Consider the following 17,969-nt stretch of genomic DNA (forward strand, 5'->3'; position numbering starts at 1 on the left):
TAGACCCTGCCAGATAAGCCGGCAGGGAGGCGGGGCGACGGCGCGCTAACTTTAGCGCGCGCCGCCCCACCTCCTAGACGGCCTACGCGCAGGGACTGCAGAAGCCCTGTAGCATTGGCCATTCTTTTTGTTGTTGTTGTTAAAGGGGCCACGTGCGCCCTGAAGACTCCAGAGAAGGTAGATGGGTTTTTTTTTAATTAAGCCCCCCCATCTGCTCCTGATCCCCTCCCATGCCTCCTGCCCACTCTTTCCCCTCCCTCCCTCCCCGTCCCCGTCCCGTGTCGCCCTCCGCCGTCCTGTGTCACCCTCCGCCCTCCCTCACCGTCCCGTGTTGCCCTCCGCCATCCCCTGTGTCGCCCTCCGCCGTCCCCTGTGTCGCCCTCCGCCCTCTCTTGCCATCCCCTGGGTCGCCCTCCGCCCTCCCCCTCTCCTGCCGGTCCGGCCTTCCCCCCTATCTCCCCCCCAGCCCGATGGGCACAGCGCTAAGTGCTGTGCCCAGTCTGTGGCTTTTCCCGGCTACTCGCGAGTAAGCGAGTAGCCGCAAAAAGCCACGGCCCTTGCTAGACGTTCCGCAGCCCCGGCCTCAGGCCGGGGCTGCGGAAAAGGCGCGCCATAAGCGACTTCGCTTATGGCGCGTTAAGGGAGGCTTCAGTGCGCCTTGACCCCGGATTCTCCTGTGCGTCGTCTGGACGCACAGTAGGGAAACCAGGCCTCACAGCGCGCTAAGGCCTCGTCTAGCAAGGTCCATAGTGGAATATCCTGCTTACTGTAGATGTGTCCTGGGCCCCAACAGTTGTCAGTGCACTACAGTACCACTATAAAGCAGTAGTGTAGCTCCTGCAGTGCACTTCAATTCCGCTATAAAGCAACAGTGTGGCTCCTGCCTTTTATATACCGTTTTCATACCACTTTCATAGTGGAATATCCTGCTTGGTGTAGATGAACCCAGAGATATAAGAGTGGTGTGGAGTCATGGTATCTTTTTCCCTCTGGAGGAAGAAAAGCAGCTGGGAATCGTTTTAGCAGGAAATGGCTGGCTGAAAGAAAGGGAGGGCGGAGTACACATGCTCTGCTGCTGCTCTGATCAAATTTGCCTGCTAATGAACCAGCAGACGGGATGATCTATTTGGGAACTAGACTGACAAAGGCCCAGCCACACCCAGGTTGCCTGTCCCCCATCCCCAGGCGGTCTACCTATTTCAATGTCATCGACTGGGAGTCACGGACTCAGCTGACAAGCATACAAGATGCTCCGTAGAGTCTTGGCTACCTACGCTGAGCCCCATCTGCTGGGATGGCTCCGAGCCCATTCACTAGTCGTGATGGCCCCTTGCCAGGGGCAGCGGTGCCAGATAAACAGAGGGTTTCGATGGACCGACTCTGGCTGCACCGAACAGCAGCTCCTCTGTTGTCAGGAAGGCCGTCCTCCCCCTCTTGGTGGATGGAGAAGGAATACCAAGCGCCAGCTGAGTCCTCGTGATAAATCCCAGTTTGTGGGATGCAGATGAACAGGAAGGTCAGGTCCAAGGCAAAAGAGACATCACCACAGGGGAGCCGGATGGAACAGGCCTTGCAGCTCGATTTGTGACATGCTGTCCTTGGTGCTGACAAACCTGGGAAGCTCTACTCACTGTTGAGTCTTATCCAAACAGCTGCCTGATGAGAACCGGTGTGGACTCACAAGTAGCAGTGGGGACAGGCGGCCTAGTTGCATTTCTCAGGTCAGCCATGGCTTTTCTTTTGAAAATCATGAACTTTCTGCCTTACTTCAACTGTCTCAATGGCTATTTGTGCAAAGTAATGAGCCTCGTGTGGCGCAGAGTGGTAAGCGGCAGTTACTGCAGCCAAAACTCTCCCCATGGCCTGAGTTCGATCCCAGCGGAAGCTGGTTCTCAGGCAGCCGGCTCAGGTCGACTCAGCCTCCCATCCTTCCGAGGTCAGTAAAATGAGTACCCAGCTAGCTGGGGGAAAGGTAACTGGGACTGGGGAAGGCAATGGCGAACCACCCCGCTACACAGTCTGCCAAGAAAATGTCAGCGAAAGCAGGCGTCCCTCTAGGAGTCAGTAATGACTCATGTGCTTGCACGAGAGGTTCCTTTCCTTTACCTTCAATGTAGGGTCAGGCCGAGAGGATCGAGTGGTATCTGGTCTGGGAGAGATGGGAAAGAGTTTGGAGTGTCTTTTATCAGCTTCACTTGGCTCGCCAGCTACGGCCTCTTCTGGACAGGGATAGCTTAACCGCAGCAGTACAGGCATTAGTAACTTCAAGACTAGATTACTGCAATGCGCTCTATGTGGGGCTGCCCTTAAGACTGCTCTGGGAGCTGGAGCTAGTGCAGAATGCAGCAGCTCGGCTGTTGTCAGGAGCTGCCTCAGTTCAGCATATATCTCCATTGCTGAGGGAATTGCATTGACTGCCTATTGACTACCAGGCCAGGTTTAATGGGACCAGGATACCTGAGAGAACACCTTCTCTTCTACCAACCTGCCCAGTCACTGAGGTCATCAGAGGGCATGCTTCTCATGGGTCCCCATGGACCTATGGTCTGATGGGAGCCCACCAGGAGAAGAGCCTTTAATGTGGTGGCCCCTTATCTTTGGAACTCCCTGAGCATGGAGGTCAGGCAGGTGTCAACACTATGATGCTCCCAGCACCTTCTGAAAACAACTCTTTTCCAGGAGTTGGTCCTTCATTTTAAATTGAATAATTTTAATTTGCTGTTTTTACTCTTCTTTCTCCCCCCGCCCTTTTTCATTCCTATGTGCACCACTCCAGAATCTATTTCAAATATGGAGGGACATATAAATATTGTAAATAATAGTAGTAGTAACTCAAAGACAAGCGTCTTCTTCCACTACAGGCCTAAGCAGCTTAGGACCAGGTTACCGCAGAAGCCATCTGCTCCAGAATGAGTCTGCCTGGCCTTTAAAATCGACTTTGGAGGCACTACGCTTATTTCTGCCAAAGCACAAGATCAGATGTGTCAGCCTGAGAGACAGAGCCTTCTCAATGGTAACACCACAATTCTAGAACTATCCCTGAGAGGGGCCACCATACCCCTTCTCGTTCTGTGTTTAGATGACCAATACAGACTTTAAAAAAACAAAATACCAAAACAAAACAAAAAACTACAGCTAATCCACAATGGATTGTGTTTCTATTTTAATTCTGCTCCTTTCTGGAAGTTTTAATGCTGCTGTTTTATGTACTGCATTTGCATACAGTAAATAAACTGCACAGGAACAAATAAACGTTCTGGAACAAGCCAGGGGAGCATACAATAATTCAAGACACAACCATCATAAACAAATAGAAATGTAATAAAATGTTAGACATACCCTTTAAAACCATAACAATTGGGGGGGGGGAATGGCAAATTGAAAAAGATGTGTCTTGATACCGCCCTTCCTGAATGCAGAGAGAGTGGGACCAGTTACTTCTCCAAAGGGAGCGAATTCTAGACTTTGGGAGCAACGTAAGAGAAAGCCCTTCCCAGCTTTTCCGACAAGAGTGACTTCAAAAGGACGAATTGTGTGCATCTTAATAACCAAGAGGGGGTCATACCAAGATAGACAATCCCTCAAATAGTCAGACCCTAAGTCAGAGCTTTCCAAACTTTTCATGTTGGTGACAGACCTTTTAGACATGCATCATTTCACGACACAGTAATTCAGTTTTATTAGCAAACCGGAAGTTAAACTAACCCCTTATAAGAGATACGGACACACCCTATTTCTTTGATTCTAAGACACACTTTTTTCCCCATATAAACATCTCTAAAAATGGGGTGCGTCTTAGAATCGTGGGTGTGTCTTAGGGGTTTTTTTTCTGTTGGTGGTACTGAAATTAGTGTGCGTCTTACAATCGATGGCGTCTTACAATCGAAGAAATACGGTACATAAATTGTAATGACGAAATTATTATTATTATTATTATTATTATTATTATTATTTATTTATATAGCACCATCAATGTACATGGTGCTGTACAGAGTAAAACAGTAAATAGCAAGACCCTGCCGCATAGGCTTACATTCTAATAAAATCATAATAAAACAATAAGGAGGGGAAGAGAATGCAAACAGGCACAGGGTAGGGTAAACAGGCACTGGGTAGGGTAAAACTAACAGTATAAAGTCAGAACAAAATCAAGTTTTAAAAGCTATAGGAAAAAGTATGGGGACACAACATATCTCATGAAAACCTTTCATGTATATTTTTTAAAATATATGATTTTTAAGATAATAACATACATTTCCAGGATTATTGTCATGAGTAACAATAATGTAAATATGTGCAAGAATTTTAAATCATTGAATAACACCAAAAACTACTTACCATTGTAATGAGATGTATGAGGCTGATGGGATGAACACAGCTTTTGAATATTTGGTGGAAATATTAGATAAAGACACTCGTATTTTGTCATCAAGCATTTTTAAGCTTCTACGTTTCAGTGGCCGTAGCTAGACCTAAGGTTTATCCCTGGATCGTCCAGGGGTCAAACCTGTTCATCTAGGTGACACACAGGGGATCCAGTGCTCAGGCAGGGGCGAAAACTGGATGATCCCAGGATAAACCTTAGGTCTAGCTGTGGCCAGTGTCTTTAAGTTTGTCATTGTTGAAAAGGATACTTCACCAATGCATGTAGTAGAAAACTGCAGAAGAATTTTTAATGCTTTTTTTACCTACGTTTGGATGTATTTTTGAAACGCGATTCCAAAAGCTGTCCAAGGGCCTTGCTAGACCTACCTTAAAATCCGGGCGTGTGGAGGGGCCAGCCGCCGCTAGAAGGAGCGCGGGCTGTCGCTCCTATCCACACGTCGATGTGACGGGGTAAAGGAAAGCCCTGCCACGTCAGCCATTTTGTTTTATATCTTAAAGGGGCCATGTGCGCAGGAGCGCACCAACGATAAAGGTAGTGCACCATACTAATCAGCACCTTTGCTACGTAAAAATGCATGCAAGTTGGTATTGCTTATTTCACGTAGACTCAGAGGTTTCTCGTTCCATTCGCGCGACACACCTACACACTGCAGCTGACACACAGCTTGGAAAGCTCTGCCCTAAGCAGTTTACAACTTTAAAGGTTGGAGGTTCTAGTCAGAATGTAAGAAGAGCCCTGCTGGATCAAATTACGATTCCATCTCGTCCAGCATTCTGTTCATACGGTGGCCAACCAGCTGCCCATGGGAAATCCCCAAACGGGGTATGAATGCAAAAGCATTTTCCCCATTCCTGTCCCACAGAAACTGGTATACAGAGGCGTGATGCCTCTGAAATTAGAGGTCTATTTATTTATTTATTTATTTATTTATTTATTTATTTATTACACTTATATACCACTCCCCTAGCCAGGGCTCTCTGGGCGGTTTACAGAAATTCTAAAATTGAGATAAAAACAAGTATACAACATTTAAAATTCTAAAACACAGAACATACACACATAAAGCATTAAAACCCGTTAAAAAAAACCTAAACATGTGGGTGATTAAGATGTGCCGCCATATGCCTGGGCAAAGAGGAAAGTCTTAACCTGGCGCCGGAAAGATAGCAGCGTTGGTGCCAGGCGAGCGTCATCAGGGAGATCGTTCGACAGTCTGGGGGCCACCACCGAAAAGGCCCTGTCCCTCGTTGCCACACTCCGAGCCTCTCTCGGAGTAGGCACCCGGAGGAGGACCTTAGATGTTGAATGTAGTGACCGGGTATATTCACGTCGGGAGAGGCGTTCCGTCAGGTATTGTGGTCCCAAGCCGTGTAAGGCTTTATCGGTCAAAACCAGCACCCTGAATTGGGCTCGGAAACATACAGGCAGCCAGTGTAAGCGGACCAGAGCAGGTGTTATAGGGTCGAACCTTCTGGTTCCCGAAATCAATCTGGCCGCTGCATTTTGCACGAGCTGCAGCTTCCGAACCGTCTTCAAAGGCAGCCCTACGTAGAGCACATTGCAGTAATCTAACTTGGAGGTTACCAGAGCATGGACAACTGAAGCCAGGTTATATACAGCCATCACAACTAGTTGCCATGGATAGTCTTACCCTTCATAAGTCTGTCTCAACTCCTTTTATCTATTTATTTATTTTATTTATTTATTGCATTTTTATACCGCCCAATAACCAAGGCCATTTAAATTGTTGCTTTAAATTCTTGTTATTTCACTGCTTGATTATTGTTCTTGTTTTATTATCCAGATTTTTTTAAAAAAAAATCACCTCTGTAAGTTGTTTTTCCAATGAGAAGTCTTCCTTTTAAAGTTGTGTTTTCACCCACTGGTGGGTGGGGGTGGGTGGGGTGGGGGTGTAATCCAGAGTCCATGTATCATTTTTATGAGGTCTGCATTGAAAAAAAACAGTTTTTGGGGGTGGATTTTGAGCTGTGGGGGTAAAGACCTGTATTTGAGCATTAAGCAGCACTCTCAGATATAAAGAAATAAAACAGAGGAAAGAATCCAAGAACTCTGAATAATATGTCCTTTGAGCTTCAAAGAAATGAACAAGCAGGCCATTCTCTTGAAAGAAACAGGCTGAACTGGATACCGGGGACAGAGAGTTATGTGCATAGAAGACCAGGAAAGAGAGACAAAAAACAAACTCTTGGGTTGAAACTAGACTTTACACACTGGCATAACATCTTGTTTTCCAGATTTGGGTCAAAGCAATAAGCTCTCTTGGGTTCGCTGTTGAAAGAGAATTTCCTCCAACCCACACATGACACACATGGCCAGCCATCCCTAGGTATGAGCAATCCAACGGGAAAAGATTGGGACCGCTGCACACGGGTGATTCATCCGAACACTGCCAATGGAACTGCTAAGTGTGCCATTTATGAGGGATATGGTAACTGAGGAGTCGTGCCCTACACACACACACACACACACACACACACACATCAGATTATGGTGAATCAAATGTGCAAGGGGGATTTCTCTTTCTTTCACCGCTCCCTCTATTCCCAATGCTCAGGCTGTGAGTGCCGTTGCTTAAGTAGCCAAAAATGGCACCACCCACACTCAAAGAGAAGGTTATCAGCAGCTCTCAAGAACCCCAAGATTTGCAGATGTACCAAAAAAAATGAGAGAAAATGCTGAAGGAGAGGAGAGGCGGAGAGACATCAGGGCCCTTTCTACACCTTAGGGTTATCCAGGCAAATGCAGGGATCGTCCCTGCCTGCTCCCGGGTTCCCCTGAGTATCATTTGGATGCAAATGGGGCATGTCTACACAGCACGGGGATGCGGGAGGGAGGGGGAGGATCTCAGGGTGTTATGCTCGCGAGATCCTCCCTCTCAGTCTAGAATCATAGAATAGCAGAGTTGGAAGGGGCCTACAAGGCCATCGAGTCCAACTCCCTGCTCAATGCAGGAATCCACCCTAAAGCATCCCTGACAGATGGTTGTCCGGCTGCCTCTTGAAGGCCTCTAGTGTGGGAGAGCCCACAACCTCCCTAGGTAACTGATTCCATTGTAGTACTGCTCTAACAGTCAGGAAGTTTTTCCTGATGTCCAGCTGGAATCTGGCTTCCTGTAACTTGAGCCCGTTATTCCGTGTCCTGCACTCTGGGAGGATAGAGAAGAGATCCTGGCCCTCCTCTCTGTGACAACCTTTTAAGTATTGGAAGAGTGCTATCCTGTCTCCCCTCCATCTTCTCTTCTCCAGGTTAAACATGCCCAGTTCTTTCAGTCTCTCTTCATAGGGCTTTGTTTCCAGACCCATGACCATCCCTGATCATAGAATCATAGAATAGCAGAGTTGGAAGGGGTCTACAAGGCCATCCAGTCCAACCCCCTGCTCAATGCAGGAATCCACCCTAAAGCATCCCTGACAGATGGTTGTCCAGCTGCCTCTTGAAGGCCTCTAGTGTGGGAGAGCCCACAACCTCCCTAGGGAACTGATTCCATTGTCATACTGCTCTAACAGTCAGGAAGTTTTTCCTGATGTCCAGCTGGAATCTTGAGGAGTAAAAAATAGCGAAAGGCAAGGGTGGAACCACCCTTCCCTTTGGCTATTTTTTACACCCCTATGGGGTTTTCCTTGCTTTTGCACACATTCCTTTAACTTGAGCCCGTTATTCCGGTCTACACATGGCGTGCGACGTCCCAGGAGGACGTAGGACGTTGCACCCGCCATTTTTTTTTAATGAAGATGAGCGCTCGAGCGAAAAAGTAGTTTTTTAAAAATATATATTCCCGCTCCCCCCACCCCACCTTCCATGGGGTGGGGGGAGCGGGTCCTGGCTCCTCACAGTTACTCGCAAGGAGGTGAGACGAAACTGCGATGGCGGGCCACACCTCCTGTGATCTTGGGATCATCCATAGACCGCAGGAAAAATTGTGATTAAAGGGTAGGGCAATATCCCAGGGAAGGGGAGGAATCATGTCTCCCTGCTCCCAGGATCCCCTGTGCATCGTGTGGAAGCACCGGGATGTTCCCCGGGTTATCGCCCCGTGTAGACATGCCCGGGATGATCCCGGGATGATCCTTGGAAAAAAGGCAGGTGTGGAAATGGCCCAGAACCAAAAAAAACCCACCGCCACCAGCGATGACAGACTGTGCTCAGTGGGCACGAAATGCTGACTGATCGTTATGGGGAAGGAATAAACAATCGGCAGTGCACTTCAATACCACTTGAAGTGCACTGACGATTTTTTATTCCTTCCTAACTGTCCTAATACTGGAGGTTGCACATAGCTACCTGGGCCTCATCTACACCAAGCTGGATATTGGACTATGAAAGCGGTATATAAAAGGCAGGAGCCACTGTGCTCCGTAGGAGTGGAAGGATTCTCAGATTCCCACTGAGAGATCTCAGCAGAAGGATTATCTCTCAGATACAAACACATTTGAAGTTATTTCTGCCTTGGTGGATCGTGCAGCTTCATTGCTGCCTTCACAGTAGCGGTGTGCTCTTACTCAAAACCCTAAAAACTGGCAACTTTCAAACTACGATGGTCCAGGGTGTCATTATCATGCTGTTTCCATTAAATGAGGGACAGACTAAATTAAGATGATACAATTTTATGGACCTGACTTGTGAGTAGGGAACGCAAACTCAAAGCATGCTTTAGAACATCAAGGCCTTCTGAGGAGCAAAAGAGAACCCACAACTTTCCTACACTATTTGTGTATTTATTTGCCTAGCCATGATGCTAAATCCATGCCTACCACCAAAATTCTCAAGTTGTGTATATTTTTTCCTCCCCAACCCTACATGACATCTAGTTTAAATTGCAGGTGTCAGATGGCTACATTGACTGCTCACCTTTATTTAATATATTACTCCATGATGTCCGAGAAGAGCAAGTTGTACTAGACACTTTGGAGGAGGAAACCTTTTCCATACGGCTGCCATTTTGGCGGCAGCCATATGCACATTGTAAAGTCTAGTTCAAACTATAGTCCAATAAAATCACAGAATCAAAGAAACATAGAACAGTAGAGATGGAAGGGGCCTAATAAGGCCATCGAGTCCAACCCCTGCCCAATGCAGGAATCTACCTTAAAGCATCCCTGACAGATGGTTGTCCAGTTGCCTCTTGAAGGCCTCTAGTGTGGGAGAGCCCAAAACCCGTTCCCCCAATCGCTGATTATTGAGAGGCTTCTCAGCTTTTGTGCAGTCTTTCCCCCTGTCCTAAAAGGTTTTAACGACTCTCCTAAGGCTTAGTTACTGGTAGCCAGAGCTTTAATCTGAAATACAGTGGTATTTGGAGGGATTTAGGGCATGGCCCCATTTGCTTTCAGGCCCTCGCACCTCTGGAATGTGACCCCAGAGAGCTTCTCTGAAAATGAATTTGGCTCTTGGGCTGAAAGAGGTTCAATACCCCTGCTGTAAAGAGCTGAAACCTGCAGGCACAATTTGAATATGGGTCCACTGAACTAATATTCACAACACTCAGGTGGCCCTATGGAAAGGAAGACAGGGCTCCTGTATCTTTAACAGTTGCATAGAAAAGGGAATTTCAGCAGGTGTCCTTTGTGGGCATGCAGCACCTGGGGAAATTCCCTCTTCATTACAACAGTTAAAGCTGCAGGAGCCCTGACGCCTTGACCAGATACAAAAGAGGGCAGGGCTCCTGCAGGGTTATCTGTTGTGATGAAGAGGGAATTTCCCCAGGTGCTGCATGCATACAAAGGACACCTGCTGAAATTCCCTTTTCTACAGGAGCCCTGTCCTCCTTTCCATATGGTCACCCTACACAACACTCCGCACAAACACCTCGGCCTAGTTTGCTTCTGAAGTGAAAAGTCACGTTTGACAAATGCACATGCCTTTCAAACGAGGCAGGATTTCATTGTGCGTGTATTTGGTCGCTCTGGCCAAGTGCAAAACATGCTGGGGAAAGAGGTTGTTATCTTTGCATGGAGTAATTCTGCTCCCAATGTGAGTCATCTTGCGTATGAAGAAGGCTTCAAAAGGCAGAAGACAGCTTTCTAAATTAGCTCCCGTGACTTAACTGACTGACATTTTCCATCACCGGTGATGACGGCTTGGGAACTTTCCCGGCGTGTGCATATGTCCCTTCAATCTGACTCGCCTGGAAAGCAGCAAGAGCCACAGACGGCCCAGTGACGGGACCAGAAATGAATGCCAAGGGTGATGACGTCAAGTTCAGGTGGTTCAGCATGTTTCCACCATGCCCATCAACTCCTCGTGTTTTGCAGCCGCACAATGTATTGGTGATGACTGTGTAGTGAGTCCTGCGTTGGAATTCGCCCCCACAAGCACACTTCTTGCCAGTCATGGAGATATTGTGTCGCCCATTCTCTACATCAGCCTCCCCCAAGGTGGTTTCCTCCAGATGTTTTGGACTCCAGCTCCTGGTATTCCTGACCATCGGTCATGCTAGCTGGGTGTCAGGAACAGGCCTGCTCCCCCTAGTGTGGGGAAAGGAGGAGGAGGAGGAGGAGGAGGAGGAGGAGGAGGAGGAGGAGGAGGAGGAGGAGAAGAAGAAGAAGAAGAGGAAGAGGAAGAGGAAGAAGAAGAAGAAGAAGAAGAAGAAGAAGAAGAAGAAGAAGAAGAAGAAGAAGAAGAAGAAGAAGAAGAAGAAGAAGAAGAAGCAGAAGCTGTTTACCATCCAAGAGAGGAAGCGAAAGAGGAGAACCTTCAGGAGTCAAGGAGGAATCTTCCCAGGAGCTTATCAGACAGAATATCAATGACTCAGAGCCCATCCTCCCCCAGTCCCTGGGAACTCAGCCTCTGTCGGAGGGGGAGGGGACTTTGGAGTTAACAGATCCCAGAGTCCATTGCAGGGTCAAGTGAGTGGTCTACCAGGCTAGCCACATGCCAAAGAATTCTCCAGAAAATCCCTCCCTGAGTTAAATTGTCTTCTGGATTGCGCGGGAAACTCTCCTTTTAGTTGAAAGGGCAACTGCCTAGTTTAGATATCCTAATTAAGCTTAGAGGAGAGCTCCTAGCGTTCTCACTCCTTTCAGGTATAAAGAGAACGTTATTTGCTGAATAAAACTGTGTTGATTACACAGCAGACCTCTTGATTGTCTTGCATATCAGCAAGAGGGCTTGGAATCACGACACTGGGGCTGAAGTTCAAAACATCTGGCAGGCATCACGTTGGGAAAGGCGTCTCCTGCTCAATCTCACACAACCTTGCAGTAATGTTTGACTCACCCCTTTGCATCTACTGCCATGTGAACACTGTTGCCAATTCCTCCATTTCATCCTAGGCCTCCTTTGTGAAATACTCATGAAAAATATTGCAAGTATTTGAGTTGCCCATGAAATTCCTCAGACAAATTCCTCAGTTCCAAATCCACTTTGGGCAAAAGACGTTCTGTAGTGACTGGAGAGCAGCCTGGTGCTCACCCTCCAAATGATAATATGCTTCTGTTGAACCCTGTAATGCCTTTGAGAGATGTGTGTTACCTCCCACCCTTGCCTCCGGCCATGGATCTAGATGCTGGCCATGGACCGATATGGCTGCAAGAAAGGCCAATGCTATTTTGGGCTGCATTAATAGAAGTATAGCTTCCAAATCACGTGAGGTCCTGGTTCCTCTCTATTCGGCCCTGGTTAGGCCTCATCTAGAGTATTGCGTCCAGTTCTGGGCTCCACAATTCAAGAAGGACGCAGACAAGCTGGAGCGTGTTCAGAGGAGGGCCACCAGGATGATCAGAGGTCTGGAAACAAAGCCCTATGAAGAGAGACTGAAAGAACTGGGCATGTTTAGCCTGGAGAAGAGAAGATTGAGGGGAGACATGATAGCACTCTTCAAATACTGAAAAGGTTGTCACACAGAGGAGGGCCAGGATCTCTTCTCGATCCTCCCAGAGTGCAGGACACGGAATAACGGGCTCAAGTTAAAGGAAGCCAGATTCCAGCTGGACATCAGGAAAAACTTCCTGGCTGTTAGAGCAGTACGACAATGGAACCAGTTACCTAGGGAGGTTGTGGGCTCTCCCACACTAGAGGCCTTCAAGAGGCAGCTGGACAGCCATCTGTCAGGGATGCTTTAGGGTGGATTCCTGCCTTGAGCAGGGGGTTGGACTCGATGGCCTTGTAGGCGCCTTCCAACTCTGCTATTCTATGATTCTATGATTCTATGACCTAGTGGTCTTGAAGCGGAGAGCAAGGCCGCAAGGATCAGGCATCCTACTCTGTACCACCAGGAGTACAGAAAATGGCTGGCATGATCCTTGAAGCTCCACAGACCCACCGTAACAGTGACAGGAAGAGAGAATGTGGCTTTTGGTCATGTATCAATTGTCTCCAGGCTTGGCACTGCAATCTGAAAAATGGGAGTAGCAACACAGATCCTTGTTGCCTTGCTTTGGACTGATGCCGGACCACTTGCTGCTTTGGACTCTGCTAGCTCCCTACGGCTCCTGTGAATATCATACTTCTTCACACAGTGCATAGTTAAAATATGGAATTTGCTACCACAAGCCGTAGCAATGGCCATCAACTTGGATGGCTTTAAAAGGGGGTTGGATCAATTCTTGGAGGAGAAGGCTATCTAGTCCTGATGGCTAAGTACAACCTCCAGTATCAGAGGCAGTAAGCCTATATAGACCGGTTGCTGGGGAACATGGACCAAGAACATAGGTTCTTGGTCAACAGCTGGTTTATTTATTTATTTATTTATTTATTTAGAATATTTATATACCGCTCCCCATTGAAAAATTTCGGAGAGGTGCACAAGGTAAAATGAAAATAAAAACAGAATAAAACAGTTAAACAAAATTTAAAAGAAGCAAAAACAAAAATTCAAGGCTGCATGTTAAAGAAAGGCTTCCTGGAATAAAGATGTTTTCAGGAGGCGCCGAAAGGAGTACAAGGTTGGAGCCTGCCTGACCTCCAGAGGCAGGGAATTTTATAGGAGGGGGGCCACCACACTGAAGGCTCTTCCCCTGGTGGATTCCAATCGGAGGATGGGTCTAGGTGGAACCACCAGGAGCAGGCCCTCGGATGACCTCAGTGACCGGGCAAGTTGGTAAGGGAGAAGGCGCTCTCTCAGGTATCCTGGTCCCAAGTTGTTTAGGGCTTTGTACACAAGTACCAGAACCTTAAACCTGACCCGGTAGCGAATAGGTTGGCCACTCAGTGAACAAAAAGTTGGACTAGATGAACCCTTGGTCTGATCCATCAGGGCTCTTCTTATGTTCTTATCTTTGGGAAATGGTGAGGGATGCTTTTTTAAGCAAAACCAACCTGTTCAACACTTCCTGTAGTGAGCGTAGATTGAAACACAGTTGTGCTTCATATTATGCACTTCTCTGAAAGCTGCTGTTGGTTCATCAAACAAGCACCAGGACACATACCAAAATGTGCATTTTGTTTACTATTCAGATGAGGATCTTTACGTGGAGCAGACATTATTAAAAAATAAATAAATGATAGATGGTTTTGGAAATGGGAAAGATCAAGCTTCCTGTGAAACTGACACAGGCCAGGATCAGAATATTCCATCCATCCCTAGAAGCTTTGGCTATTGGGCGGTATACAAATGCAATCAATCAATCAAATGGAGCCATGTATGGCCTGAACCATGCCAACTTACTGCCTGCAGCTTTAACCCCAAGGTACCAATTGGAGGTGTGTTGATACGAATGCCACATTCACGTCAGCACACCTTCCAATTGATACATTGATATTAAAGGAAATGAGAGAAAAAAACCAAATATGCAATAGGTTTGGCATGTTCAAAGGAATGCTACAGCAGATACTTTTTTCTCTAACAGCAGCGCCTCACGCCATGAGGATGTGTGAATCAGCAAACCTTCAGCTCATCAAGATTCTTTGATTTCCACCTTGAGGCTACTTCTGATTCTTTTTGCACTTAAATTCAATGACATTTCCCCCCCCCCCCAAAAAAAATAATCTACAAATAATTTTTCGGAATGTATGTATCTTTCTCCTATTGATTGAAGTGTGTTCATGTGCTTTTTAAGAACATAAGTACGATCAGACGAAGGCTCCAACGTTCTGTTCACACAGTCACTGTGTGAACTTTCTGTTCACACAAGCAGCTGCCTGTGAGTTAACCCTCAAGTAGGACATGTGTGCAACAGCATCCTCTCGCCCATGTTCCCCAGCAACTGGTGTACATAGGCATACTCCCTCTGATAATGGAGAAAGCATATAGTCTAGGGCGACCATATGAAAAGGAGGACAGGGCTCCTGTATCTTTAACAGTTGCATAGAAAAGGGAATTTCAGCAGGTGTCATTTGTACGCATGTCTCACCTGGTGAAATTCCCTCTTCATCACAACAGTTAAAGCTGCAGGAGCTAGCCTAGAGTGACCAGATTCAAAAGAGGGCAGGACACCTGCAGCTTTAACTGTGGTGATGAAGAGGGAATTTCACCAGGTTCCCCATATATACAAACGACACCTGCTGAAATTCCCTTTTCAATACAACTGTTAAAGATACAGGAGCCTTGTCCTCCTTTTCATATGGTCACCCTAATTTAAGGCTATTGCTTCCCATCACTACATCTTGTGGAAGTGAATTCCAGAGTTTAACTCTATGCTGTGTGAAGAAGTCCTTCCTTTTATCTGTCCTGAATCTCCCACCAATTAGCTTCATGGGACGACCCCATTGGGTTCTAATATAAATATGTCTCCCTATCCACTTTCTGCACACCCTGCATAAATGTATACGCCTCCGTCATGTCTCCCCTCACCCGCCTCTTTTCTAAGCTTAACACTTCCTAAAGGTACGGATTATTTCATTAGCATTTTTTAAAAAAGATTCTCTTTTCTTCACATGCATTTTTGGGTTCCACGAATCACGCTACCAGCTCAGACATGTACAAACTTCAGCTGCAGATCGCGTTCAGGTCCCTGTTCGGTTCTGAGAGGTTGCGAACTGGGCTAAATGCTAGTAAAACAAAGAAACCGAAACTAATTTCTGATAAATCCCGACCGTGCCATACAATACAGCAAGCAGATATTGAAAACTGGCAGGGAGGAAATGGGAGGAAGAGATACCCGTCCAAATATAGTTTGCATTATGGCATCAGAGTCTGCTGTTAAAAGAGGGAGGGATATAAAAATTCTACTGGGGGAGTGAGAGCCTGTGGTCATACCTAAAGTAGACCTTTGGATCTTGAATGTGCTTGAATATGTTGGGGTTTCTTCTCTATTAAGATAGCAATCGTTGCCACAAATAAGAGGAAATAATTATTTGACACGGATTAAAGTACTACCTAAAGGTTGGTATCCTTGTCTTGAAGGCCCTCCGAAGGTGTTCCGGCTTCCAAACCCACTCCCTTCAATGGAACCGTAAGACATCTTCTTTCAGACAGCTCCAGGAGCAGGCTTCCTTCGAAAGCTACAAGGAAGAGAACGTGCACAAAATCAGTACAATATAAATCTCCATGGGTGAAAGCAGTTCAGCTAAAACTTACCACCATAGGGCTCTCCCATGACCATCTGTTATCCCTGGACCTGGGTAGCGCCAAAAGGATCATTAAGCAGAGACTCCTGGATATTGATACTCAGGAACTACAGCAAGTCCAGATTCCAGCTGGACATCAGGAAAAACTTCCTGACTGTTAGAGCAGTACGACAATGGAATCAGTTACCTAGGGAGGTTGTGGGCTCTCCCACACTTGAGGCCTTCAAGAGGCAGCTGGACAACCATCTGTCAGGGATGCTTTAGGGTGGATTCCTGCATTGAGCAGGGGGTTGGACTCAATGGCCTTGTAGGCCCCTTCCAACTCTGCTTTTCTATGATTCTATGATTCTATGAAGTTGCACGGGGCCCATGTTCCCCGTATGCCTTGGGGCTACAGGATCACGACCAAAATAGTGTACCTCTGTATTTAAGCTGGTTATCTATACCCAAATATAGGAGGGCATTTTCTCTAGCAAGGCTTAATGCTATGCCTTCCAGGGTAATGGAGGGCAGATTTGGGAAAGTCCCACTATCAGATAGATGCTGCCCCTGTAGCAACGAGGAGGTGGAATCTATCTCCCACATATTATTCAACTGCAGCTTCTATCAGGAGGCAAGAAAAGCCCTTATCCATCCTTTCACGCAACAATTACCGGGACAATCGTCCGTGACCCTTATGTCGGTCCTTTTACAGGCTCAAGATAAGCATACCACTAGGGTGACCATATGAAAAGGAGGACAGGGCTCCTGTATCTTTAACAGTTGTATTGAAAAGGGAATTTCAGCAGGTGTCATTTGTATATATGGGGAACCTAGTGAAATTTCCTTTTCATCACAACAGTTAAAGCTGCAGGTGCCCTGCCCTCTTTTAAATCTGGTCACAGTATAGCTGCAGTATAGCTCCTGCAACTTTATCTGTTGTGATGAAGAGGGAATTTCACCAGGTTCTCCATTTATGCAAATGACACCTGCTGAAATTCCCTTTTCTATGCAACTGTTAAAGATACAGGAGCCCTGTCCTCCTTTTCATGTGGTCACCCTACATACCACCGAACAAGTTGCTAAATTTCTTAATTACGCAATCCTTACCAGATCAGTTATGGTGGCAGGACTTTCCTTTTGCTTCTAGCACAGAACTTTAAGGAGGCTCATGCAATCATACTCTGTTTTAATTTCATGTATTTTAAATATTTATTATGTGTTTTCATATGTTTTATTGGTCTTTTGACTGTAATAAAAGGAATTGTGGACAATAGCTAGTTAAAAACATGGGAAACAGAAGAAATCACACAGCACACAATAAAAGCTATGTATCAGCGATAGGGCGGGAGCCAAAAACCAACAGCGTCTACCAGAGAGATGATTTTCAAGGGGCAAAATGCTTAACTTTCCTCCACCGGATCACACTCGTCATTGGCCTTCCTTTATTAAAGATCGATCTTTCCCTTGCTGTGAGTGACTACGTGCAAAGAATAATCAGATATACATCCTCGTTCTTGCAATGACTTTATTTATTTGTTACATTTATATACCGCCCCATAGCCGAAGCTCTCTGGGCGGTTTACAAAGGTTAAAAACAGTGTACATTAAAAACAAATATACAAAAATTTAAAACCATCAAAAGCAGAACAACAACAATATCCATTTAAAACAACTCTTCGGGGGTCAGTTAAAAACTCAGCAGATGTTGTTAACTGCCTGGGAGAAGAGAAAAGTCTTGACCTGGCGCCGAAAAGATCACAATGTTGGCGCCAGGCGAGCCTCGTCGGGGAGATCATTCCACAGTCGGGGGGCCACCACCGAAAAGGCCCTTGATACCATCCTCTGAGGTTCCCTTGGAGTAGGCACTCGGAGGAGAACCTTAGATGTTGGGTAGGTTCATGTCAGGAGAGGCGTTCCATCAGGTATTGATACCATAAGCACTTTTTCATTCAAATATTTCCGCAACCCCATTTTGAAGAGTCCTTACGAACGTATGATGCTATACAGCAGGAGTAGGGAACCAATTTCCCCCTCTGGGGACTGGATTACTCATCCCTTTGGAGCCTGAAGATGTCAGAGGTGGGGGACTCCTTCCTGAAGCCCCTGCCCCAACCGCCCACCGCCCCCATCATCCATC

General features: G+C 46.6%; 1 protein-coding gene across 2 annotated transcripts in view; it reads right to left on the reverse strand.

Annotated features, from left to right (window-relative positions):
- TSNARE1 (t-SNARE domain containing 1) overlaps nucleotides 1–17,969 on the reverse strand; it is a 504,015-nt gene that overhangs the window by 352,763 nt on the left and 133,283 nt on the right. For both annotated transcript variants that reach the window (XM_063131213.1, XM_063131212.1), the window contains exon 3: nucleotides 15,660–15,784. In XM_063131213.1, the coding sequence (XP_062987283.1) occupies nucleotides 15,660–15,744 (85 nt within the window). In that variant the 5' untranslated portion in view covers nucleotides 15,745–15,784. The remainder of the gene's footprint in view (nucleotides 1–15,659; nucleotides 15,785–17,969) is intronic.

This window comes from Elgaria multicarinata, chromosome 7 (genome assembly GCF_023053635.1).
Source record: "Elgaria multicarinata webbii isolate HBS135686 ecotype San Diego chromosome 7, rElgMul1.1.pri, whole genome shotgun sequence".
Classification (NCBI taxonomy): Eukaryota; Metazoa; Chordata; class Lepidosauria; order Squamata; family Anguidae; genus Elgaria; species Elgaria multicarinata.